At 40.4% G+C, this 27891-nt stretch overlaps 2 protein-coding genes across 5 annotated transcripts in view; one reads left to right on the forward strand and one right to left on the reverse strand.

Moving 5' to 3' along the window:
* The window catches only part of sidt2 (SID1 transmembrane family, member 2), a 16154-nt gene extending 11209 nt beyond the window's left edge, over positions 1–4945 (reverse strand). For both annotated transcript variants that reach the window (XM_046073277.1, XM_046073276.1), the window contains exons 1-7: positions 4166–4945; positions 3951–4072; positions 1298–1462; positions 1117–1162; positions 598–699; positions 368–451; positions 64–229 (exon numbers count right to left, since the gene is read on the reverse strand). In XM_046073277.1, the coding sequence (XP_045929233.1) occupies positions 64–229; positions 368–451; positions 598–699; positions 1117–1162; positions 1298–1462; positions 3951–4072; positions 4166–4414 (934 nt within the window). In that variant the 5' untranslated portion in view covers positions 4415–4945. The remainder of the gene's footprint in view (positions 1–63; positions 230–367; positions 452–597; positions 700–1116; positions 1163–1297; positions 1463–3950; positions 4073–4165) is intronic.
* A 3597-nt stretch (positions 4946–8542) lies between these two features.
* Positions 8543–27891, forward strand: part of sik3 (SIK family kinase 3) — a 37977-nt gene continuing 18628 nt past the window's right edge. For 2 of the 3 annotated variants that reach the window (XM_046073282.1, XM_046073284.1), the window contains exons 1-5: positions 8543–8902; positions 25760–25876; positions 26432–26495; positions 26814–26975; positions 27143–27267. In XM_046073282.1, the coding sequence (XP_045929238.1) occupies positions 8612–8902; positions 25760–25876; positions 26432–26495; positions 26814–26975; positions 27143–27267 (759 nt within the window). In that variant the 5' untranslated portion in view covers positions 8543–8611. The remainder of the gene's footprint in view (positions 8903–25759; positions 25877–26431; positions 26496–26813; positions 26976–27142; positions 27268–27891) is intronic. The other variant, XM_046073283.1, reaches the window with a different exon arrangement.

The following is a 27891-nucleotide window of genomic DNA, read 5'->3' on the forward strand; positions in this document are numbered from 1 at the left end:
CAACAAATCCATAGGGGTTACTCCTAAGTCTGAACGGTTCATTTATGTAAACATGTGACTTACAGTTGATAGCAGGAGTGACAATCACATCGAGGACCTTGCTGCGGTTGCCGGCGTCGATCAGCTCATCAGGACGGAGAGGGTAGAAGCGCAGCGGGCCGCCGCACGCCTCGTCCTCTGTTTTTACCACTACCACCACATAGAAACTGTTGCTGGGAAAATCCTTCCTCTAGATGACAGAGACATTACAAAATATGAGGTGGTTGTGTGGTTGGGGGGAGGTGGGGGTTAAAGGCGTTCTCACAAAGGTTTGCAACATGTTCTGTATTTCACAACCATGTATACGTGACTGTGTGTCGAACACTACCTGCACAGTGATTGCGCCTTTTTTGGTCATAGTCTGGTACATCCCAATGAAGGCCACGTTGTTGTCAAGGTCATAGACAGGGCACTGAAAAGAAAGAGAGACAGAAAGAAAAAATGAAATGAGAAACGTGAAGCATTAAATGTGAACGGCAAAGAAACAACAGGTGAACAGGATTACATAAAAAAAGAACAAGTGTGTGTGTGTGTGTTGGGGGGTAGGGTTTATTGTACCTGGATGTCCTGGATGGACATAACGGAGCAGGGGAAGGTCATCTCTGAGTTGACCTTGACAATCACAGTGTCCATCCCATCTGGGAAGACATACTTGAAGTACTGAGAGAAAGGTCGAGAGAAAGAGTGGGGGGAGATAAGGAGTGAGGAAGGGAGTCATTTGAGGGAGTAACATTAGAATACACAGATTGAGCAAAGACCACTTTACTGTTTTCTGTCTTTTGTCACTATCTTGTATACTGTATACGAGGTTGTGATCTTTTCCATGACAAGAAAAAAATAAACCCATAACGAAACAAAAGTAGATAAACAAGTTTATTCTCATGTGTTGAAAAGCAGAACTTGTCAGAAAGAAAAGTATCTTGCTGCATATTGAAATTCCCTCCATTCTTACCTCCTCAACTTCTCTCATGTTTCTCATCCTATCTTCAACTTTTTTTTGACTAAACTTCTTCTTATAAAAGGAGCACTTACTGCCATACTTCTGAACACACAAAGCTATGGTATAGAGCTGCATACCTGAGGTTGGGATGGTGATGCGGTGAAGCTGAATTTCTTGTCTGTCCTGTAATTAAAGGTGACAATAGCATATCAGTGATTTAATTGTTAGATACTACAGAACCCAAACCAAATGGTAAATGCATTAGACTGAGAATTCCAACAGAACACAGTGTGTGTGATTACATCAGGTATCACTCACAGCAGGGTGAAGCTTTCAACACGGCTGATCCTGAGCTGGTAGTTTGTACCCTGGCTGGACAGGGTAGACACATCCACAAAGAAGTACTGGGTCTCCGAGGCGGCCCGGGTCGGAGGCTGGCACAACGTCCGGCCCACATGATTGTAAGGGTACTTCCTCTGGTAGCTGGAAGGGGAGAGCGAGAGAAAGAGAGAGTTATTTTTGTTCTTGTAATGGAATGGTCCTGATTGGATTAATCAAATGTAAAAAAAATTTTAAATGAAAAATTCATGCCAATAAAGCAAACTGAACTGAACTGAAAGAGAGACAGGTTGACAAACAGAGAAAGAAAAAAAACAAGACAGCTCAAGTTCTAATTAATTTTGCAATTCACTAGACCTTAAATTTGTATTTATAGAAAATAAATTATCTACTATTATAGTTATTGAATGCTATTTTCCGTTGCACAGAATTGGTAGACACTTAAAATGACGTAATGGATGAATGTATGGAGAAAGAAATCAAAGCAAAAAGATGGACTTGTTACATAATAAGGAGGGAAATAATTCGATAATTAGATTCTTCAATATTATATGAGTATACCACATTCCCAAGGAGTGTTGTTTCAGAATCAATCAACCTACCTAGTAGGGCTGAAATATTTTGGAAAATAATCTAATTGCAATTTTTTTAATCAATATTGCAATTGCGATTTAATATGCGATTAATTTTTACCTTCTGTATTATTCAAAATGGACAAGCAGTAAATCAGTGTATAGTGTGACCAACACAATATTAGCAAGATTAAACATACACTGTTCTTTCTTGTGAGTCAGGCCTGTGTTATGATGAAATTAGGTTGAATTATTATTATGAGCTATGGTGGAGAAGATATATCAAATTATAATAATATAAGAATGATAATTTGAGTCAAGTCACAGCATTAAATAATATGATATAATATCATCATGTCGGCCTACCTACAGATCACAAGAACAACTAACTCACTAGTTATCCAGTAAGCGCTCAATGCAAAACCCACAGTTCAACCACCAATTATTGAATCCTTATCTCAGCTATAATCTCCTAGGAGTCCATCTTTCTTTATCCCAGTAAGCAAACAAAAAATACTCAGTTTGAGGTTCAATTCAAAAGCCAACGAAAATAAAACGTGTCTCCTCTCGTGTTTAATAGACAAGCTTAGTAATTCTCCGACAACACCGGAGTCCCCCTCCTCCCCCGCAGCCTGCGATGCAGCTGAGCAGTGCACTGGCTGTAACAAGGCTGTAACTCCGGACAGACTGGGCCTCTTTTGGACATGTCAGTTTGGTTTGAAACGCTGTTTCACAGATATTTTCTGAGCTGACTGGTGGCTGTGAGTGTGACGCACGCTGACCTTACTACACGTGTCTTTCTGTTGTGTATTTTTCCTGTCCGTCAAAGCGGCGGATGATTTCACCCACCACCAAGTTACCCGCAGGTGGAGGCTGCTACTTTCATTCCCTGTGTGACACTAAAGTTTATGTAGGTTTCAGCTTCAGTCAAGCTTAAGGCCATTGTACAACAAGAAGGCAAGGTACAGCGTAACGTGCAGACAAAGCATCAACTTCGATTGCGATTAGAAAATCTTGTTTTATTACATCGCAATAATCACAAATGCAATTCATCGTTCAGCCCTACTACCTTGATAATGTTCAATAATCTCTGAGCAGAATCACTACAAACACAGCTCTAAGAATGTTGTTAAATGCACATGGCATGGCTCAAAACACGAAGGGGAATTATTTTACAGAGCATGTGATGGAACAGAAGAAACTTCACGCTGATGACTTTGAGTTAGTTAATTTACAGTAAGCTGGGCTCCTGGTGGAATGTATGAGGAGGAAGTGAAAGTCCATGGTTCATTAGTGATTTGCTAAAACAGCTGACCACGAGCCTGTGTCTATCAAGAGGACATTCTGGTGTTGCACAACCACAGAGACACCTCTCAAATCACAGATGGGCTGTTGGCCAGCAGCTAATAAACAGCTGAACTTCTGACCTGACTGATGAAGTCCCACCTGATAAAGTCAGGTTACAAAAGCTGTGTGCCCTATAACCACTGACGTACAATCCAGAGCATATTTAAAGCTGTAGATTGTGTGTTAAAAGTACATCACCAGCTGGCCTTAATGCTTACTCCATCCTTGAAATAAATAATGACAAATGTCGAAATACCCCTATTACATCTCTGAAATAAGGGACACTCCGAAAATGCAGCACTTCCTGGAAGAAATTTGGCGCCGCATCTTAGAAAGGCTATTATTGAGTACACACCCAGTTCTCTAACATGAACAAAAACATTAGCTTCATCGCATAACCTGAAGTCATGATTGCTTACTTTCGACAGCCAGACACTCCCGAAGAGGAGACGTGGCTCATTACTTTATGTACCATCTGTGTGTCTGCAGTTAGTTAGACAAACATAAAGGCTTCGTATAAAAACTGAGATGGACAGACACAAGCCTGTTCAGTGTTGTGAAGACTTGTCTTACAGTCCACTTGGTCAGTTTAGGCATTGTCATGACATAAAGCTAAATCTGTAACTACTGCAAATCTCTTCCTTTTGTATTTATTATGGAGAAGCAGATCAAATTCTAGTTCCTTCACTTTGATGTAAAGTGGGTATACTCACAGGCCTCTCAGTATGAGAGGGACTTGAAAAGACAGCACAGCTTGCTTCTGTCGTACCACAAACAGGATAGGACTCTCCAAACCCTGTGACAACACATCCACAGACACACGCACTCCCTCCGTCTGAAACCCAAAGAAAGGAAAAAGAGAACAGATTACATTACACTCTGTGGCACAACGTGAAAAACAAACACACGGATGCGGATTTAAACTCACCTTGTTCCTGGAGACGGTGTGGTTGAAAGCATAGATGGTCTGGTTTTCACTTGTAACCGTGTCATTATAGGTGACACCAAACTCTGCATCTTTCTGCACCACATTTTTGGTCTCCCCCACCGCCTCACTGACGCAGGCTAAATGGGTCACACACAGCCAGAGCAGGGCTGCCAGTCCTGATCGGATCCAACAAGGTGCAGGTCCGGAGCTGTTTTTATGTCGAGATTTCCAGAAACTCCATAACACCATTTTGTCTGACACAGTCTTCCAAAACTGGCAACTGATAGCCAACGTTATTCTAGCCAGTGTCAATACTAAAGAAAACTCCACCCCATTCAGCAACAATAAACCTGGCTAGCTAACTGTGTTTACACTTCCAGCAATAACAGCAGCTGCTAAAGGACAGGCTAAAGAGACAGCGGGATCTTACGCTAGAAAAATACTTTTTCCTCGTCCTTTTAACGTCCGTAACAATCTCGGATCTGTCAGCTATGTAAACAATAATACAAGTTTCAAGACAACAAGATGACAGAGATAAGCTAGCAGGCTGTTAGCTAGCTGTGCACCGTTAGCACTGTTGGTCAGGACGCTGGTCGGGCAGCTCCATGTTTTGATCGGAGTTCAGTTCCAGCGTCGCGGAGCGTGTCAAAATTATACAGCACGAAGTGTTTTTCCAAGTCTGTCCAATGTGAGCGGGTGTCACTGCCTGTACTCGCCACCCCGCGGCATTGTGCAAGTCTTCTCGTTCGGAGGGGGAAATAATTCAATGTGTTTACAGCGTGAAAATGTTGTACCTTTAGCGCCCCCTCCACGCCCAGACAGTAAACAAACCAAGTCAAATGAACAGTGGAGGGGTAAATATCAATAGGAAATAATTATTAATGTGCAGGATGATGTGATGTAATGTATATTTCCTACATAATTCAGTTGCTGGTCAGTCTGGATAAATTTCACATCCACACAAAAATAACGTCAGCAAAACCAAGGAGCTAAAGACACACACTCCTGTCTACTTCAGTGGAGCTGAGGTGGAGCAGGTGAACAGTTTCAGGTTCCTGGGAATCAGCATCACAGAGAACCTGACATGGTCATCTAACGTCGCCATGCTGATGAAGATGGTTCTGAAACTACTGTATTTCTTGAGATCCCTGTGACCTGAGACCCAAATCCCTGTGCCAAGTTCTTGTCAGCTTTTTCAGAGGAAAGCATCCTGACTGAAAACATCTCTAACTGGTTTGGGATGTGCACGGCCCAGGATCGGAGGGCTCTGCAGCGGGTGATTTGATGTGAGGGGCCTACGCAGAGCCCAAAGGATACCAAAGCACAGTACCCAGCCAGCCACAGCCTGTTCACCCTGCTGCCTTCTGGGAAGAGATATAGAAGTTTCTGTTTTTCTGTCTTTCGTTTTTTTCTTTTTACCATTTTTATTATTGCTTTTATATTACTGTGTTTTCACTACGTAGCAGAAGGGAGTTACAAACTCAATTTCACACTACAACCTATTGTATTGTGACAAATAAATATACCTTTTATTAAATTCGCTATTTAATAGAAGGTATATTTTAGGCCAGCTCCAAACAAAGCAAAAGAGACCAGAAAACCAAAAAAGCTAAGAAGACTTTATTATTATTATTATTATTATATGAAAATGGGTCTACCCCTGGCTTGTACAAAGTTTGGACCTGGTTTCTATATGACCCTAGTCGTAAATAAAGACATTCATTTCATTATCTTATACAGAAGCACACTCTTTGTCATGAAAACATTTCAGTTTGTTAAAAATAGCTATGTGTAATTTGTTACAAGTCTACCCCGAAACATATCTGTAAGTCTTATTATTTTATTTTATTTGTAGTGACCTCAAAACCTGACCAGTTACACATTTTGAAAGACGGACAACAAGGAGGTTGTGATGTCAGGTGTTGTTTGTGCGCAAAATGTAATAGAACTGCAGCGTTACATTTTGGGACAGGTAAAGGGAAGTGGAGGAGTGATTGAAATGACTAATGTTACAATATACTGAAAATTATCTACTGTAAAGCTATGTTTCATTTTCAGTGGATGACTTTTAAAGTGACACTAAATATTTAGTAGATAAAAGTATTTTCATATTCGGGCAGACTTTGGTTAGGTCCGCTATAACCCAAAATTAATTGTGTAAAAGCATAGAACAGTCTGCCAGGGGTCCTGACGACAAAGGAGCTGTTGGGCCACATTGATCCTCCTCTCTTCAACTCTCTGTGCCAGTTACTCTTCAAGTACAGAACACAGCAGACTACAAATGGCAACTTTAATATAATTTGCGTGAAACCCCAGAAACCAACCAATATTCCTATGTTAGTTATTTCTATTACTTTGAGTACTTCCTGACCCCAGGTCTTCTGTGTATCACTTTGTCTGTTTAAACACAAATCTATGCAAGAATATGAACCATGTTTCCTCAAAAGTATCTTGACACATGTGAAATTTACAACCCCTGGGCCTCAAGTTTAGGTAATGCAGGCATGCCTTTAGGGACATCAGCTGAGGAAATAGTGCACATGCCAGAAGAAAAATTCAATGAATCAAATTACCTCAAACAAATTCACATATATAGAACCTGTTCTTTCTGGGGCCCTAGGTCTCTGGGACTTAGGGCTTTGCTCAGTTAATCCAGCTTTGAGTAACAGGATGCAGGATCTCTTCTCTACCATGTAGTGGAGCTGTCTGTCTGACAACCTGGTGAGACGGCTATAGCATAGAATAGAACAATTGTGTTTTTTCCCCACATACTACAGCCCCCTTAGAAAAAGCCTATTCTAAAGCATTTCTGCAGAACAGGTTAGAACAAACAGCAGCCTGATATGAAGTCAACTGTTTTATATAGCGTGAATAGTTTTTGATTAAATTATTAAATTAGCTTTGTTGGTGAATTTAAGTAATCATTTTAGTTTAAAATCTGTGTTTTAATGGCATGTTTTGGTCCTATAACTTCAGCATGTGGCCTAATATTTCCTTTAATTTTCACACAGGGCACTCTAAAATATAAATAAATCCCATATGAACAAATATTGCATTAATGAATTAATTTGTTTTTTTTTGTGTCTCAGATTAATAGGCTTAAGTCAAGTCATGTCAATTATATTTATTGCCTCAATGGCTCAAAATTCTACTAGTACTATATGCTGCAATAAAGCACAATTGTTTCACCAAAACATTATTATGATTATGATTGTGTTTATTGTGAAGATGAGCTCATCTTTCCACTTTCACTGGCTGATATTCAGGAGCATACAGTTAATAACAAAATGTGTGAGAATGTGTTGAGTCTGCACGTGAAAATTATGATTAAACAATATGGCCTGCAGGTAGCCCTGTAATGTGTCTCATGTAGCACAATTACTTTGATTTTCTTTCAGTAGCTTCAATGTGACTCAGTGACTTCAAATCAATACTAATACTAATATGTGGACACACATATTCATGTTGGATTTTAGCGCTTGTTTGTTTTTAAAGCCTAAAACAAGAGTGATAAATACTTTAACAGGTTGAGTGTAGTGACTGTAGAAGATCCTTCCATGCCCAGTGGCTAACAATGGAAAGCACACTATAATCAAAGGCTCAGAAACTGGAAATGTTCCATATCCAAGTAAAACATTTCTTTGAAATGTGCTTAATTCTGTGTGGTGGGAAGTTGTTTGGTGTGTGTCAAGTGTAGGAACATGTTCCGGTATTGATTAGAAGTCATGGGGTCATGGGCGCTGTTAAAACAAGAATTGTCCATAAGAATATTGTCATAAAATAGAAAAAGCACTAAAATCCAACAGGAAGAGGTAGCCTATGGCTATGGGGTCAGTGTAGTAATAGCCTACATTTTGTATTTGGAGTCATTGAGTAACATTACTTGGAAGCTATTGAAAATATGTATATTGTTTTTTTAAATCAAAATATGTGAAATAAAATAATAATACATGAGCAATCAAAATATATAGGGTTTGCACGAACAACATACATGGCCATGATGTGTCTGGACCTCTTTAATCGACCGCCAGAAACTGTGAGCATTGCTTTTATGTTTGGGCTGTTCTGAACGCTATGATAGAATTAAACTACGGCATAATAATGTCTGTTTACCTTCAACTCGATTATTTGAATCTGTCATTGCCATGTTAGAGCGGCTTTAGACCCTTAGAGCCCCATGAACCCGTCTGATCAGACACAGTGCCGCAGTTTGTTAGGAACCACTGAATCACGGGAACCGGGGAGATAATGCGCACTTCTCTGTCGCCACGGCAACCACAATACGTTTCTGCGGATGAAGTCATTTGTTACGCGGGTCGTCGCCATGGTTACAACCTAGAGAGGGCGCTGCGGAGGAGCGTTCCGCGTAAAATGACGCAGGGCGGGGGCGTGCCCGCGACGCGCGCTGCGCTAGGCTGCTTGTTGTTCCCGCAGAGAGGCGAGAAGATGGCGGCCGTGTCAAGCGGAGGTGCTGCTGGGTCCGCTGCGGCCGGGATTACGCACTCTGCCCGACCGACCCACGCAGGCATGGGCTCCCAGAACCGAGCTCAGCCGTCCTCCGGGATCAGCCACTCCAGTCGTACCAGCACGGCCACTGGGTGCATCACTAATCCTGGCCACACTTCGGCCACCAGGCCCCCCCCAGCCCGAGTGGGCCACTACGAAATCGAGCGGACCATCGGCAAGGGAAATTTCGCGGTTGTTAAACTAGCCACACACATCATTACCAAAGCAAAGGTAAGGCGACTTGTGTCAGAGCGTTAGATGTGAACAATTACAAGATGTCATTGTTTTATTTTAAGCCTTTTCGACCATGTACTCAGGATGAAGCTGGGGCCTTCAGGCTCTGGAGACAAAACGACCAGCCCGCTCTGGTGACACCGCTGCTTGGTGTTGAGGGGTTCGCTCAACACGGGACATCACATCTAACTAACTTACTTGATACAGACACATTTACTACAAGATACATGTGATTTCGCGTATTTTTAAACTATTGGTATTTTTAAGGAAAGCCATAAAGGCCCGAGGTTAATGTGTGACAAAGCGCAGAGGACGGAGAGAAGGGTAACGTTATTGACGAAGATGAAAAAGAGGAGACCGAACCTTCCGACTGTAGGAGCTAGCTTAGCTTGCTAGCTAATTAGCTGTTCGGCTAGATGCATAACTTATGTATTTCGTACAGATACCAACACGCAAGGTTAAAAGTTTGCAGCACCCTACTGGATAACTTTAAATTAACAATGAACTTCCAAAGTTGATGGGTGTAAGAGTTAGGTAGTTAAGTATTGATAGGTCTCTATTAAATTGAACGTAAAAGTAACTTTCCAACGAAAACTGGTTAAAGCCAGCTGTGGCAGTGCTAAAAACTGTAACGTTAGCTTCTGTATTAGCTAACTTAGTTTGACAGAGGATCCTCTTAAATAAACAAGCCACTTTCCTTTTTATCATTTCACGTCAGTAGTTTCTCACGTCTTTCTAACAAAATACAACCATTTTATCGTAGGGTAACAGTAACTTAACCAGTCTGACAAAGCTGTATTTCAGCCCTGTGTACCAGTTTTTGTTTAAGATATCCCAGCTAATAGCTAGATGACATTTACTTGAAGCCTCTCGGACAAGAAAAGATTTATATGGCAACATTTGTGATTTCAAAGCTGCCATCACACACTTGGCATTAAATGCTTTTGCATATAATTGGCGCCAGTTGTCAGGATACTGGATGATTAACACATACACTATTGTCGATAAATGAAATTCATGCAAAACACAATCATTCTTGATGAGTTAATGCCTTACATTGATATTTGCCACAAGTCAGTCCTGTGCTGCAAACATAGAATCTGTAACTCTGATCCTGACACTTCATCATATGCAGGCGTTTTTAAAAATGGGTATAGTAGGGTTTGTTGCAAACCAAAGGTTTGGACCTTTATGATAGGTAGGGGAAGTTTGGGGCATTAGAAGTAGAAGGGATCGTCAGATATTCCAGTAAGTGTTTTTCTTTTGTGCTTACCTATTGGATCAGGTCCCTTGATGTTTCAAAGCTGCCTGTGAGCAGTCTGTCACTCCAGAACTCCAACCATACTTTCAATAAGGTGACAAGAGAATCCTGCCTTTGATGATCTGACCAAGGCTGAACAATTAATCAAAATATTATTTAAATTGCAATATGGCCAAGTACAATATCCAAATGGCAGGAACTGCAGTGTCTTAATAAAAGGTCAAATGTGTCACAACATACCATTTTACCACAATGAGTTTCTACAGAGATGGCCCAGCCTACAAATCATATTCTCCAGATATAAGGGAACATGTGGAAATGAAGTACAAAAATTACATATCTGTCAAAATAATTGCAATATTATTATTTTTTTATTTTGCCTATTGTTCAGCCCTAATACGACTTGTGATCAGTATGCACATCGCCTATGATGATGCTCGGTAAATAGGGTTACACTTGCAGACGGGGATATATATAAAGATTTTTGTATAGCTTGTATTTCTAATGGAACAAATAAAGGTGTGTCAAGGCAGCTGAGTGTGCAGCGTTACCTCCATGCCCTTGTTGACATACACACACGAGTCATTTGGGTGCTTTGCCGCCACATAGCCCAGAGAACCTTCCATGTTGCTTCATGAGGCCAAAATAAACCTCGGACCAGTGATTGCCATGTAGTGTTTTTCAACACTGCAGACTTCTCTTGCAGGACCTAAACTGTGTTTTATATAATTAAAATGTAATTTACAGACGATAGATATGGGAGTAGTGTGTTCAGTCTGAGACAGTACAGTAGCAATGTTATAGTGAGAGATTGATGAGCTGGTTATGAGGCTTTACTCCTTGTGTGTAAGCTTGTTTATGCTTGCCTGGGTGTGTGTGTGTGGGGGGGGGGGGCGCTCTGTCTGGCTGTCTGAATGTGAGAGACAGGCAGAGGACAAAATGACAGCAGAACGTGGACTGACAGAATGAAAGTGATGCCTTGTTTGTTGTCTGATGGTGACCACAGACAGACCAGTCCGCTTATGATTTTCTTCAACTTGCTCAGGGGTCAGGGGTTTTGGCACCACCAGTTGTTCATGGATATCAGAAGAATAGGAGTGTGCTTTTAATATGCTTGTGGATATCATGAAAATGGATATGATCAGTCATAAGATGAAATGCGCTTTGGAGACTTGTTTTATGGCCTAGGGTTCATAACTATCTCATGAGAAATGCTGACTAGTCAAAAATAGCCTAAGAACTCTCTCTGTTGTTAGATGGAGCTGGACGGTATCCTGCAGTGCAGTCACACAGAGGAACTGGTTATTTATACTAGGTAGATTAGAAGCCCAGAAAGGGATGGTCCCTTTCTATGCCCCATTTGCTCTCTGTAGTTTAGTTTATTTCCCCAACACACACTACCATTTAAACCATGTATTTTGCAAATTCTTGTGGAGGCAGTCCCTGTGCTGCACCTGGATGTTGTAATAGTGAAAGTTCATCTCCTCAAGACAAAGGCAAGCTAGTGAAAGTCAGTACAGGAGTTGTGATACGCTCACACAGACGCTATGCTAGAGGGAGTTTGGCCACACTTTACCGCTGTCTTGATAAATGTTGTCAGTGTTCAGTTTCTCCATAAACTTTATTGCTAGTCATGACCCTTCAACAAGGGACATGCTTTTTTCTATTGGCTCTGGGTGACACTATAAATTACTTGTTTTAGGTGTAGCTCCAATACTTACTGCTGTACGAATTTAGGGTTATTGCAGCAGTACCAATGGCCAATTTGTTCTTTGATTTTGATTTTTAGTTTAGAAAAAACTAGGTAGTAACCTAGATCACCTGACACGCAACTGACTTTTGACATTGTGTGTACATGCAATAGTGTAGCCAGTCATACATATTAATAAGTAATCATAGATATTAGTAAATAATATGTACAAATGTAACAATCTAGTTAATGATGATTTTTAATATCAGTTAATCTATTGGTTGTTTTTTCTTTTAATCAATGATGTACCAAGGGATCTAAAATTGTGTAACACACGGATAAGGGGGGATAATTGGTTGTGTCCATTTCATGTAGGGCTGTGCGGTATATCGGTATTATGAGGTATACCGATATAGTTTGATGTTGAGTTAATTGTTTCCGTAAAGTCCTGCCAGCATTTGCTCCCCTCTCTTTCTCTCGTTACTGCACAGCCCCACCCCTCCCTCTGAGTCTGCACGCAGCCGTCTACTTTCAAACTCTGAACCAACCACATGGAGGGAGGCACAATGCCGGTCAACACTGCTGAAGACCTGGCTTGTATAAAGAAAAACAATGGTTCAGTCAGTGTTTCCCACACATACACTTTACTTCGGCGCTCCGCCTAGGTATATTTGGTGACACACTGTAGCATTTTTCAGAGAAACACAGAGGTATGACGTTACAATTCGCAACATGGTAGATATTTTAGGAGCTCGGACCAGGTTAGACAAGCGACCGTGAACACACCAGTCGGATGTCATTCGTTAGCTACCACGTTGGATTTGTTTTGATAGGCTACGTCGTCAACTCCTCAATATGCGGCACAGCTGCTGCTGTGAATGAAATCGCGGGAGGAAAAGTCCAGAAGTCAAGTTCTTTTCTTTGGTGACTTTATATAATGTAGCCTACTACTGATGAAGAAAATCGCTAGAGCAGACTTACAGGGAGAGGGAGAGATTGAAAGAAGTGGGGCATGCTGACGTGTTTGCAGCAGAGGTACGTTAGGCCTGTGAGTGTGCACACTTAGCAGAAAATACCGATATATATTTTATACCAGTAGTCAGCCTAACAGTACTGGGATATGACTTTTTGGTCCATATCGCCCATCCCTAAAACAAAGTATAATCTACATAAAGTATATTCTATTCTAATTTCATGTTACTTGTGTTTGATTGGCGTAGCTTTGTAAGGGGGTGGGTGTTAATGGACAGGAGTCAGGGGGGAAAGAGTGGAGAGGGAGAGTGTAGGCGCTTTCATACGGAGATCAACACGGAAAGGATATCCCCATTTATGTCGTGTTCCCTAATTCAAACAGAACAAAGGTTTTCAGCATTATCCCGCAATCGTCCTCTGACTGTTACGTGTAACACAACACCAGCAATGTTGGCTGTGACCTTTCACACAGAGATCGTTCCGTCTCGGTCTTGTCTCTGTCACGTCACCAGCTTTCCTGTAGCGTGAAAGCTGCTAAGGTCAGGAGCTCATTATCTCATCAAAAGTTGGACTTGAAACGTTTGTGGCGACATTTTCCGTTACCAACAAAATGAAAAAACAAAGCAGAGGAAGAGGAGGCTGAAGCAGAACATAAAAAAAGTAAAGTTGGCAGTCCGGTCGGTGTATGACACCCTGTTAGATCTTCTAATGGTCCTGCTGTCCTCTCCAGAAATCAAGGAGTAGGTCTATGATCCCCATAGGCTGTATAAAAAAAACAAATGTTGATCCCACAAAAGCTGTGATGCTGTGGCATGGTAGAAAGTGAGCAGTCTTATTAGGAGGTTTAAGTTGAATGATAAAGCATGATTAATAGTGAGCAGTGATGGGATTTAAGTTGAAAGATTAATTATTAATTTAAAAAAAGATTAAGAATCTTGTCAGTTCAGAAAATAATTTACTTTTATGTCTTAAGTACATTTAATGGCAATAATATAATTTTGCTTCAAATTTCACTCTGGCCTCTTCTTTAAGTTTGTATTTGACATAATACCATATTATCTCATTTCAAAGTACTGAAACAAATGTATATGTGACACAAAAGGCAATTTATTATTTTAGCCGGTAAAAAATATGATCGGCCAGTGGATTTTTTTCATCTACCAGCCACCTTTGGTGAGCCAAAAAGTTAATTTCAACCCCTGCTTGGCACCCCCCAGTACCAGAATCAGCTGTGTAAGTGATGTCACAGTAATTGTACAATGGTACAACGCACTGACTAGCTAGTCAGAGAACAATAACAACAAATGCATGTTTAGACATTTATAACAAAGAACTGTGCCTTATCTTTGCAAATCTTCACCTCAACTAGCAATCATGATTTACTTCAAATGCTAAACCGTTACCTTGTTTCGGGTCCCCTCCGTGGACTTGAAGTGTAGACACCTGTCTCTTTTTCCAACCTGTCTCTTGTTCGTCCCTTGCTATCTGCTCGTCAGGTATAATACATCTTTGGTCCTGGCTGGCCTCTAAGTAAATGGTCAGTGCTAATATTCAGGGATGATGATGACACAAGGACATGCGGCATATATACTCATCTGCAGGGTAGCAACAGTCTTCTTTCACTACTGATTAATAATTATGCGTTTAGGCCTGTTGTTTTAAAATTGTAAAAATACTGCTTATCACAAGAACCTGAAGTTTTGTTTAAGATGTCTTACTCAGTCTGAACTGCTAAAAAGTATACAAAGTATCAATTTCATAATGATATATGAAACAACAAAAAACACTAATATTAAATTATAATAAGCTGTAACCAGAAATTTGTTGCCATTCATAATCTTAATAGTATACGACATTGATAAACTGGTCTGTCAGTCACATAATTGACTTAATGTTGTCAGCTTTAATGTCAACAAAATATACTGCATTTTGTCTTAGTTAATGTACTTGTATGCCAGCAACATCTATACATGTGCAAGTAAATATTTCAACAGTCTTTTCCTTGCGTTTGTTCTGTTTGATAACGCTCTCTGAAATGCAGGGAATGTGCAGGACTGCCATTGTATGTTTGTGTATGTGCATACTCGTGTGTGTGTAATAGCTTGACAAAGGAGGTATGGTCAGTGCCCTTGTATGACCTGATTAAGGATCCAGTAAAGGCACACTTTGAAAAGCACTCCGTCTTGTGCCCACAGCGAGGTGAGCGCGCTTGGTAAAAGATGGCACTGTGCGGCATGTCCTGACCTGTCCGTCTGTGGGGATGCAGGCCTTTTCCCCTTCCTCTTCGCCCTGCCTTCTCCCTCTTCCTCTGCAGTGTTTTTTAAGGCACGAGAAGGATGAGCCGGAGGAAGAGGGCAGGCAGGATGGCAAGCGTTAGGTAACAGGCCTAATGTACTGTGTGAAAATTTCACTCAATCCCTCGGCCACACGCGCGCACACACGAAACGCTCTCGATCATACAGCATCCCCTCTTTCTCAAAGGAAAACATACGCACACTCAAATGTGATTTCACTTGGGTGAGTAATACGACAAAGGCTGTGTTTCTGCTTGACTTATCTTCCTGACCTCTAGTTGTCGTCTCCTGCATCCTTAGCTGACGGTGTGTGTGTGTCTGTTACATGATGTGAAACATGAGGCATGAGGAGGGTCATGTAGGCTTCATCAGGATGATCCTGTTCCTCATGAATCATATCAGTACCCATTTTTCTGATGGCAGTTGTTTGTGTGCATGTGTGTTTGTGCATGCAACCCACACACACACACACACACACACACCATACGCAGTTAAAAATCACAACTCATCAGCCACAGTGTCACTTGTTGTTGGAGGCGACTCTGTGTTGCCAAGGCTTCTAGTTGAAGAAAGGTCGCTCCATTGAAGTCTTACTGGTTTCCATAGTAATGGAGGTGGATCCAGTCGTCATTTCTGAATGAAACTTGCTTTCCATTGGCAGTGAGTGTGTTGTTTGTGATGAAGACAGTCTGTATTGTGGTTTTTTTGCTATTGTTGTTCACCAAAGCTATAAGCTGGAAGCATCAGAATTTGTCATGTTTTTTGTGAAATAAGAAATATTTCTGTGAAATATTAAAAAGTTGTTAAAATGGCCATCACTAGAGATTTATCAGATCTTAACTGATTTCTAGTATTTTAATCTTAAGAACGCACACAGCAGACGATTCATTCAAGACGCAGGACCACAGTTTTGGCATTTATACTAAACAATTTCAGAGTGGTGATTTTGGGGACTTAAGATCTCACAGTAACTGGCGTGATCAAACGTGACTTCAGACGTTTGATCAAGTTTCATACAGACAAATAAACATGGAGGACGACTGTCGGCATCCAATTTGCACTTATGTGTGCTATGTTTTGCTGAAGAAATCAAAACAAAAAGAGAATATATCTGTGGATGAACTCATGTTTGTGGAGAGGGAATCTGTATGGTTTTAACATTTTCTAGTGTGAGCAAATACACAGCATGTTGGTGACTCCCAGTCAGCACGCTCTCATTGGCTGTTACAGGTTTCTGAACCGGAGGCTTGTAGTTTGGTATTTCAGCATTAAAATTGTGATTAATTTAAAATAGTTGTCTATTAAAGTTCTTTGAATTGCCCGTTTGATTAACCAAGTAACCATTGCAGCTCTACTGTGTACATTTGGCATGATCGCAAGTGGACAGGCAGAGATGATATGGGATGCTGGAAGGACGTATGAGCGGAAGACCTGCTATAGCTAATGAGGATGTAGTTCAAGTACAGCAGTAGAGGAAGTGTAGAGAAAAAATGTTCTGTATTGATATTTGTTCTGTGTTGTAGTCTGAAGGTGCGTTTTTGAGACTGGAAGGTAGCATAAGATAAAATGTTAAGTCTTCCTCAATTCCAGCATTAGGTGGTCACTTTGATGCCAATACAGAATACATCCATGTAGCATTTCTCAAGATTAGTCTCCATATCTACCTATCCTCATTTTTGTCCATATAGAGATGCGTTGTCTTATTATAAAGCCAGTGCCAAACTGGAACTGCTGGTTTCTTTTTTGTAAGCACCAGTCAACAATCACTGTCAAGATGGGAATATGGACAGTGTGGAGTCAAGCAGGTTGGGTAGATGGTGTGTCATGCAGCGACTCCAGGTTGGGGTTTTTATCACTCCAGTTCCTGCTTCTGCCCAATTTTTGTCATTGAGAAATCAACTTTTAATTTGTGAAAATATTGTTTATGCTCTACAATTACATGTTGAATTTGTTATTTTTCTCTAAGTCGTAGTTATCATGATGGTACTAATGCAGCTAGTTGTCACCCTGTGTGTGTTACCCTTTGCAAATGGCCGTTGTGACGTGTGTGTGTTCATCGAAAGTAGTTGCCAAATACTGGTTATGGTTGGGCCTGCCCTCAGAATTTACTCGCCATGAAGTGTGGGCTCTGCTATGAAAGAAGGAAAAACTGCAAATGAATGTGTGATGTCCAGTTTTTCCATGCTGTAGCATGTCCCTAGTCTTGTACTTTCCACCTGACACACTCAACTGAGTCATTTCAACACAAACTCATACAAGTGAAAACACACAAGTAGAACATCTCTGAAAGGCATTGTGCTGACTCATACTGCCTGTATGTTTTCATCTCTGTATGTGTACGTGCAAAATACAGTCATAGTGATGACCTGATGTGACTTTGTCTTGTGTGTACGTTGCTGTGTGATCGCCTCGTGACTCCATGCAAACAAATGTAAAAGCCACAGTTTTAGCTTTCAGTTAGCTATTGTAAAGACCGAGTGGCCAGATAGCGAGGATGCTATGTTTTTCCACCTGAGCAGGGACGTGTGCTAGTGTGGGTTAAACTCCCTCACATGCTAATATGGGTTAAGCCTGGGCATTACACCCCCTGTGGGTTTTGTAATCTGTGTCACCTGTTGACCAAGGTTAACCTCATACATAATGTCATCACACGTGTGTGTGTGCGTGCGTGCGTGCGCGCGCCCCAACTTCCCACTGTAGACGTTACACCATAGACCCAGTTGTCTGTTTAGGATTAGTTCCATCATAGTTGAGTCATGGATGTATATTTTCAAAGTAAATATTGAAGCGTCCTAAAGACTGCTGAAAGCCTATATGAACATTATGCACAATCTTATTCAAATTTTAATGCTATATGATTTTAGATTTGTTCTGTACTTAAGAAATATAAACCCGTGTAATAGATACTTTATCATAGAATTATGAGAGGTATATTTCAGTACTTTCTTTCATCAGAATTGTATTGCATTATAGTGAGAATATCTTGCAAGGCTATATCTGTTTTTTTTTTTTGTATGTCATTGTTTACATTTAAAGTTTCTATTGAGGTTTTTGGATGAATCTTCGAGTGAAGGGCCGTCACGATAACTGCTTTTGTTGGACAATATATTTTCTCAGAAATAATTGGTATAAAATATATTATTGTAATTTTTAAAACTTTTTATGCTCCTAAAATAATAAATCAACCAGCAATACATTTTTTTTAAATTCATAACAATATTCAGAAAATGGAATTGGAATGTAAAAAAATGATTAGATATCCTAAATAAATAAAACAAACAAACAAAAAAAAACTAACATGGAGTTTCAGATGCATTAAATAAATATTAAACATTTGGCAGATTACCTGTAATTGTATTGCCGCGTTTTTGGCTACTATTTTTAAAAACAAAGTCGACATACTGACTTGTTCACATTAATGGGCTCTACTGTCTCTTTCAGCTCAAACCCAAAATGTTCCCACACCGGAGCTGTGGAGTGCAGGTTTGAAACCAAGTCCATTTGGACTTATTCTTCCAAACCTTCTTCAGCTGGTTCACTGTCACTGTGTGTCTGTGGAGAAGCTCCCTGAGCCCCGCTCACGGTGAAACTCTGACTCAGAGAGCAGACCACGAGGCAGTGCAACCAGAAAATGTGTCTAATTATAGTTTTTTTTCCCCCTATTTAATTGGCTTAGACACTGTGCCTCAAGCCTTATAATGGTGGGGAAATCCTGCTGTTTATTCATGATGTTGGCAAAAATATTGTAGACATTGTTATGTAAATAAAGACGCATGTAAACACAACAGACAATATCGAGATCAAGTCGATGAAGTCATACGACGTCATCACCCAAAAAATTTAGATCATCAAACAAAATCCTCAATTTAAATTAAGTGATTTAATTGGATTCAATTAAAAGTTAAATTTTCTTTAATGATATAATTCGTCAGATATTTGTCATGTAACTTGTAGGCAGCAGGTCTGGTGCGGCATTTTGGTGCAACTTACACACTCTTTGTGCAAAGCAAGGGGGCGGTAACCTATGTAGCAATGTCACAAACTAGGGATTAGGGCTGAAAGATTTTGGAAAATAATCTAATTGCAATTTAATATTCGATTAATCTAAGCTCTTTACCTTCTATTATTCAAAACAGACTAGCAATAAATCAGTGTATAGTATGACCAACTGAAGCATAGATGAAACAGACTGTTCTTTTTTTGTAGGTCAGGCCTGTGTTATGATGAAATTAGGCGATGCTTTAATTGCATGAATTATTATTATGAGCAATGGTGGAGAAGAAATATAAAATTATTATAATATGCGAAAGATCATTTCGGAGGAAAGTCATGGCATTAAATAACGTGATATAACATCAGGTAGGCCTACCTACAGACGACAAGAAAAACAAAATTTGTATTATACAGTAAGCACTCAATACAAGACCCACAGTTCAACCACCAGTTAAGGTCCTTATCTCAGTTCAAATCTCCTAGGAGTCCATCTCTCATCAAAAACCTCAAAAAACACTTGAAAATAAAACCAAGTGTTGCCTCTCGTGTTTAATAGACAAGCTTAGTAATTCTCCGACAACACCGGAGTCCCCCTCCTCCCCCGTAAACTGCGATGCAGCTGAGCAGTGCACTGGCTGTAACCAGGCTGCAACTCGGAACAGATCGGGCCTCTTTCGGGCTTGTGAGTTTGGTTTGAAACGCTCATACATACATAGTGTCTGAGCTAACTGGTGGCTGTGTGTGTGTGTGTAATGCTGGCGCCGATTGCCACAATAAGCTTACCTTACTACACGTGTCTTTCTGTTGTGCAGAAACACCCGCCTAAGCGGCAGATGGCCCGACGATTTCACCCACCAACACCACCAATTTACCCGCGAGTGGCGAGTGCTACTTTCATTCCCTGTGTGTTCTGTAGTCACCAGTCTGCAGAGCGTAATTGCAGCCTTGGCAATTAGAAAATCTCGTTTTATCATATCGTGGTAATAAAATTCAAATGCAGTTAATCGTTCAGCCCTACTAGGGATGCACTGTATGTTCGGCCACCGAAATTAATCGCCCGAAAATGGTAAAAAAATAGCACTTTTGGTGTTCGGCCTAACAAGTCAAAAGACCGAACAATTAAGTTGACATGTTGGCAGTGTGGAAGAATTTTAAAGTGTCAGAGACAAAAATCACCGTTTGCAGACACTGTTCTAATGAATTGTCTCCTAGCCATCCACTCCATCTATGGCTGACTTCTAAGGAAAGGCAACAAACGATCTGAACCACTGAGCGTATCTGTCACTCGTGTATGAGAAGGCGAATAAGCTAGCCGCACCTACATTTGGAGTGCACACGTAATCAAGCTTTTATGGTAAATTCTGTGAAACGGACCAGAAAGAGCTGACAGGCAGGTTAGTGACTTTATCCTGTCATTTTCTCTCTTTACAAAGGCAAGTGTTGCAGTTTGAGAGTCCTACCTGAAGAGAGACTATGAAGTCTTCATGTTACGCGATTCGAGAACCACATACAACATTATTTATCAAATTGGGTCAGAGTTGATGAATTTAGTGCGAGGATACACATATGACAACGTCCGGTTTTCAAAATAAGGTGTCGATACACTATGGAAATAAGATTAATTGGATTATATTCACAAAGTATAAAACATATTACATGTAACCATTAAAAGTAAATGGACACATGTAATTTACTTTACCCGACCATCTTAGGCCTCGGACCCACCCACCATAGTCTCTCCAAATCCTGTTGGGAAAAACTGGGTAAAAAGCACATTTCGACTATTTAATTTATGCAGTGGTAAAAAAAAAAAAAAGGTGTGAATGTACTTGTTCGGTACTCGGCAATTTATTTTCATTAAATTCGGCTTCGGCCAAGAATTTTCATTTTGGTGTATCCCTATCACAAACTACTAGAGCCGATTTAGATCTTTGTTTTGTTACTTTGTTATATTAATGTAAGTTATGGTGCTGTTGGATTGCTGCCAAACCTAAGTGAAAATGTTGTTTTTGAAAAGCTAAACTCCAACGGATATGGATAGAAACATAATATTCGATACGCTGGTACCTGTAGACTTTGTTTGCAATAATAAAGGGTTACCGTGTTTTGGAAGCGGAAAGCTGAACTGAAATTCAAATTTTTCGGTACCTGGTTCTTGGTGTCTTTGGATTCGGCTCTTATTTGGAACTGGTTTTCGGTTCCCAAACCTAGGCATGGGATAGTAGGGCTGGGCAGTAAAACAATGACAATTATCGCTATATAATTTTTCCTCAATAACAATATAACAAATGTTCAATATATCGTCAATAAATATTTGATTTCATTTATTAGAATCAAAAATGAATTGGCCCTTAATTTTTCTATGAAGTTGTTTATTTTGTTGAGGAAAAGGGACTAAAAAAGAGTTACTTCTCATATTTTTTGAAAAAGGATAAAATTGTTTTGAATGTTCTACCTCAGATATGTGAAGTGATCCACTGTTTGGCATCAAGTGTTTGTCACATTCTGACCATAAAGTATAGTTTAACCACACAATTAACCATCTGGCCCCTCAATTTCATTCAGGTGCAAAAATTAGCCTTTAAACTTAAGAAATAATGATTTGACGGCAGATGTTGTGTTGGGTCACTTATTAGCCTGTGTATAAGCTCCTTAAAAGCTTCCAGTAATCTCAGTCTTACTAACCTGTATATGGTAGGTGTATTGCTGTTGTAATGTGAGAAAAGAACTCAGCTTAGACACCAAGCGGGTTTACCTGAGCTGAAAGACCTTTCATTAGTTGATAGTTACATATAGGGAAAGTTCATATAACAGTAGGGACAATGAAAAGGCTAAATGAAAAAATAAATAAGTTTCAAATAAATATAGCAGCACCAACTTCACAGGAGTGTATTGTTATTGCGTTTCTGATTTATCTGATTTACCAATTCGAAACGGGTACCTCCAGTACCCATCCCTGACTGAGACCCGTTTTCTTTAGCTGTGGTCTGTGATAACACCACCAGAAAAAATGCACACCTGTAGGAAAACAAAAGTGGATTGTTCTTCACCATTTGATTTCCCTTTACATATCCCAATGTTTTGTTTAAGATGGGTATTTTATATATATTTTATTTTACCAGGAAGTCTCATTGAGATCAAAAATCTCTTTTACAAGAGAGACCTGGCCAAGGTAGCAGCCATACATAAACACAACATATTAAAATGCTTCGTACAATCATGACAAAATTCACAAAAACAAACAAACAAAATCTATTCAAACACAATGGCCTCTCAAGAAAAACAGTCACATATCTTGTTCTGTTGCCATCACCCGCTGTTATTTCTTTTGTGCTATAACGCTACACCGAATCTCGGTGTGCATGCGTTGTGTAATGTACAGTAAATGGTCCAGACTCTTCTGCTGGACACCAGGCATGGTGCTGTGTTGAGGTCACTGTCTTGATTGGAGGGGCTATGTGACACTTCATGTCATTGCAACCAGGAGTGTGCGTCTGTGTGTGTTTGCCTGTACCCAGAGCTTTTGATGGAAAATTCCAGTGTTATGGAAGCTAGTGCGAAGCACACTGAACAACCTGAGGCTGCTAAGGTACTGAATCACAACACATTTGCTATACCTTGGCCGGAGCTAAAGCTGGAAACCCAAACTTTTGACACATATACAGGTCACATGGTTATTTGTGGAGTACAGCTTATTTGCTAGCATCATTTATCTAGCTCGGTCTATGCCTGTTAGCATAACAAAGTTGTCAGTTCTTACTACAGATGCAAATCTTAAGCAGTGTCTTGATTGATTGTTAACAATCTTCAAATCTTTACTTTTGGAGAAACATAGCAGTTGAGTGACCAATATGTAAAACCTAAAATATTTACAACTCCACAGTGCCTGTTAACTCTCCAAGTGTCCTAGTTGTCTATCTTGTCATGTAGCCACTGAACAATTTCCCTGGCACAAGGTTTTATATTCAGACACACACCAAGCCTCTGTACAATTTAATAATAAATATAATATTAGCCCAGTATCCCCATTATCCAGACATCTCACTCTCCTCAAAATGAGCATAATGTGTACGTGTAGATGGCGGCATATGGTCGCGTGTGGGAGTGTATATCTGATCCAGATGTCCTGTTGTTACCCTCCAGAAGATGTAGAGGGGAGTGATTACATCAACAAAACTGGATGACTGCCAATGCCAGGAATAGATTCCTAGATCTTAAAATACCACATACACACACACGCCAAACAGATACCTATATATACACATACCCAGCAAGAGACTTTTTACTTAATTATACTATTTTTGCTGATGTTCAGTGTCTTATATGTTGCAACAAAATCAGGTGCATTATAAGCTTCTTAAGGCTGGTGTGACACTCCACCATTTTAATTTGAAAGAAACATGTAAAATGCATCATTTAAAATTAAGAACTCCTCAGCAAAAATTGCCTAATAGAATGATCAAATAAAATGCAAAACGCCAAGGTTTGTAAGCTGACATCAGGCTTTGAATGAGTACATGCAGGTATAGCCCTGCACGGGCCTCAAATATGGGCCCTAGCCCGAGACGCTCAGGTCCGAGCCCAGTCGTGTCTAACAGCTTATCAGCATTCTCAGCCCGAGCCCGACTGGAGCCTGTGTTTTTTTTCGTTTTTTTTTCTTCTTCTCCCATTTCAGCCTACACTACTGTTGCAGCCATTAAAATAGTTCAGCTTTGTTTCTAAATAGCAGAGTTGTTATAGCCAATTTCTTTATTAAGTTAGGCTACTATAGAAAAATGTTTGGAGTTTTTTATTCTTAGTTAAATTAATGTTTTTGTTTTGTGAAGTGACAACCAAACGGCCAGCTGCCAACAGTTGACTTGCCTACAATAAAATCCATAGATATAAAACACAGATCACAATCAGTTTAAACATGTAGGCTAATATCACTACCACAGTAAAAAGGCATTTTTGGCAGGCTGAGGGAGTGCAGAAAAACAAACGTGCTGTAGACCTACATTCTAAACAAATAGGCTAATAACAAAAACATGCAGGTTGTTTTACTTCACCTGGCTGTGCATCAAAAATCAAGACTTTTCCACAGTAACTTACACGGCCAATCCCGAACGAAAAACCAGACAGCCTCCACAGACGCTTTCATACAGAGATCCCGCTATAAAATGCGTAACGAATATTCGGCAACATGCCGCATTCACTCATTTATTTATATATATATATATATATATATATATATATATATATATATGGCAATCCTGCGATGTGTGCTTTCACTTAGCGATCCGACTTTCCGGAACCAGCGGCATAGAAAACCCGTTATGTACACAGCATCACGCGCACCGTGAGCAGACTGTGCCATTGTGATAGATTAGAAATTGTACTTTTTTTTTTTCTTTGTTTTACCATCTCCAGCTAATAATTTTTTTTTCTTGTAATTGATGACTTTCTAAACATAAAAAGGAGAAGCCTTATACAGGCCCGATGCCCGGCCCACTCGTGAGTTATGACCTGAAGGGCTGAAATGCAGGGCTCTTCATGCAGGGAAGACATGAACTCTACCAATACACACATTTTCCACAATTGTATAATGCCCTTGAAGGAAGGGTCCTGCCTGAAGGGAAGCTACACATAGACGCACAATTGATTTGGATTAATTCCACAGTAGGATGTGGTTCTGTCCTCTCTCAGGAGTACCATCTTCGCTCTCCCTTACTTCCTCTTCCTGTCCGCAACAGGAAGTCAGCCTTGTAGGTATTCAGAAGGCCTCATCATCTTCATGTATCAGGAAAAGGGGCAGGTTGGGATGTCAACCAATGGAATTTAATGGATGAGGTGGCGTGTGTGTGTGTGTGTGTGTGTTAATACAGGATGCATGCTTCTCATATTTTCACACACGCCCATCTATTTTTGGAAGCCACTGTGTTTTGGGGCAGCCCCATTAGCTTTGCTTGATTAAGTCATTAAAGTTGTCTACCCATTCATAAGTGGCCGAGCAAAGCCCCTGTCACACACCATCATTGTCCACACTGCTGGAGCCATTGTCGAGGGCTCAGCGGTTAAGCAAGAGTCGGGCATGCAGTCGAAGGTCATTGCTCAGGTCAGGTTACCCAAACAACCTTGGAATCCAGAGAAAGCGCAGTATCTGACAAAATGCAGTTTGGCTTTCCATTATAAGTGCCAGCATCTCCTTGTAGTTGCTTATTTTCTTAACTCAGCCATTGGCAGATAATTATTTGTGTTTAATACTTATTTTTGTGTTTTATGGATTAGCTGTGACAGGTCAAGTTACATTGAGTTTGTCTGACTCACTCCCCTTTACTGGTTATTTTTTTGGCACTTGGTTCTTCGAAGATAATTGTGTCATCACAGCAATATTGCAAGGTCACAGGAACCATGCTCTGGTATTGTTGCCTGTAATTTAAGTGTCAGCTAAATACCGTTATTGTGAATGTATTTGAACTCTTAAGAGCTGGTAAACACACAGCATAGTTTAAGATCAATTCTTTCTTGTTTTGTCTCCTCACTGTCTTTCATGCACCTCTTTCTGTCTCTTTCCGTCTTCCTCACGGTTTCCTCCTTAATCTTGCCCTCTCTCATCATTCATTGTTATCTCCCCCTGCATCCCTCTCTTGTCTCTTTGTCTCCAGGTGGCTATAAAAATAGTGGATAAGACCCAGCTGGACGATGAGAACCTGAAAAAGATCTTCAGAGAGGTGCAAATCATGAAGTTGCTGAAGCACCCCCACATCATCCGCCTCTACCAGGTACACACTCGCGCTCACCCACAGAGCCGAAAATGCACTCTGCTCACATCATACACCTAAGACCCATGGCCCAATAAGAAAAGTGCAAATAATGTGTGTTTAGCAGTATCTGACAGTGACAATACCTGTCACTGTACCAATACGTTGGCGATTGTAGGCTTTGGTTGGTATTGTAAAATGTACCTGGAAAAAGTTCAGTTTGTATCCAGGGAAAGTTCATTTTCTTTGTTGCACTCCTGGTTGTATATCTGGGGGGGCTGCCCAGTAGAACCACAGCCGTCACACAAACGTTTCCAGCTGTAACACCAAAAACCAAGTCAATTTTAACAGCATCTTGTCTGAAACATCCCCCAGCAGCATAATCGAATCGCAAACCTTTTGAAATCCACTCGCATTGGAAGGATTGGACACCATACTGAATAAATTGATGTTTTTTGGTTCTTTTTAAATCCTTCTGTTCATATGCCAAAAACTGCTTACTCACTCTGTTGTGTAACGGGTGAACTGCCCATCACTAGATGTTGGCCTGTTGTAATAATTTGTTTATGTGTTTAGGTGATGGAGACGGAGCGGATGATCTATCTGGTAACAGAGTATGCTAGCGGTGGAGAGATATTTGGTAAGGGAGTTCCCCCCCGTAAGCTTGATGTAAATAATGTTTTTCCAAATTTTACTTCCTCCTGTCTTTTGTTTAACCTATTGTTAGAGTTGAAATACCTCCCTGAAACTCTGAGTCATAGCCAGTCTCCTATGTCCCATTTTTCTGGTTTTCTAAAGGATTACACCTTACCTTCTGCATTTCTCCTGATGATTAATCTTGTGATTTACTTGCTTAAATCTGAACAAAATCATAGGATTCACTTTCTGTATATTCAAAAATACAAATACGAACCATAAATCTCTAAACTGTTCTGTGTGCGTGCGTGCGTGCGTGCAGATCACCTGGTGGCTCATGGGCGTATGGCAGAAAAGGACGCCAGGAGAAAGTTCAAGCAGATTGTGGCAGCAGTCCATTTCTGTCACTGCCGCAACATCGTCCATAGAGACCTGAAGGCTGAGAATCTGCTGCTGGACCACAACCTCAACATCAAAATTGCAGGTGTGCGTTTGCACTTAAGAATGTATGGGTGGGAAACTTAATTTAGTGGTTTTGGGCTGTCTTGGTGAGTGGGTGTAGGCAAGTGTCAACATGTGCTTTTGGAGCATTTTCCTGGGTTGACTTGATAAGATTGATTAAACTTCTCCTCCTTATTCTCCCCGTGTCAGATTTTGGCTTCAGTAACCTGTTTTCTCGAGGCCAGCTGTTAAAGACATGGTGTGGCAGCCCTCCATATGCTGCACCAGAGCTCTTTGAGGGCAAGGAGTATGACGGACCCAAAGTAGATATATGGGTGAGTAAACTTTTAGGTATGCGCAACAGCGTTTCCCCTAGATGTATGTTTAATTTTTTTTTTTTTACAGCTGCAGTGCCGGTGTGCACGGCACTTATCCATGAGCTTGCAACGCTAGGTCAGATCTATAGTTTGAAATTTCTGCCTCCACCCTAAGGGGCACATATTTGGCTGTGGGAGGTTTGGGCGTCCTCCCCCAAGAACATTTGATGTTTTCGAAAAAAATAACATGCAATTTTACATCATTTGGACCCTTATTATTACCATATCTGTGTACAAAAAGTTGGAAAAGCTAGAGCAGATAATCAGGCTACCCGCATGGTTTTAAAAGTATTTAAAAAGTCTTAAATTTCATATTCCAAAAATAAGGCCTTAAAAGTATTAAATTTAATTTACAAATGAACAAATTTTGACTCTGATGTTATACGGCAGTACAGATAACGTTTATGTTCACGTCAGTGTTTAGCTTTTATGTTGCTTTTAAACTTTTTTATATTTCCCTGTTGCTTTTATGTTTTATGTAAAGCACTTTTAATTACCTTGTTGTTAAAATGTGCTATACAAATAAACTTGCCTTGCCTTACACTCTGGACTGTAGAGTGTTTGCAGTGCACAAGATCTGCC

This window comes from Micropterus dolomieu, linkage group LG17 (assembly GCF_021292245.1).
Source record: "Micropterus dolomieu isolate WLL.071019.BEF.003 ecotype Adirondacks linkage group LG17, ASM2129224v1, whole genome shotgun sequence".
NCBI lineage: Eukaryota > Metazoa > Chordata > Actinopteri > Centrarchiformes > Centrarchidae > Micropterus > Micropterus dolomieu.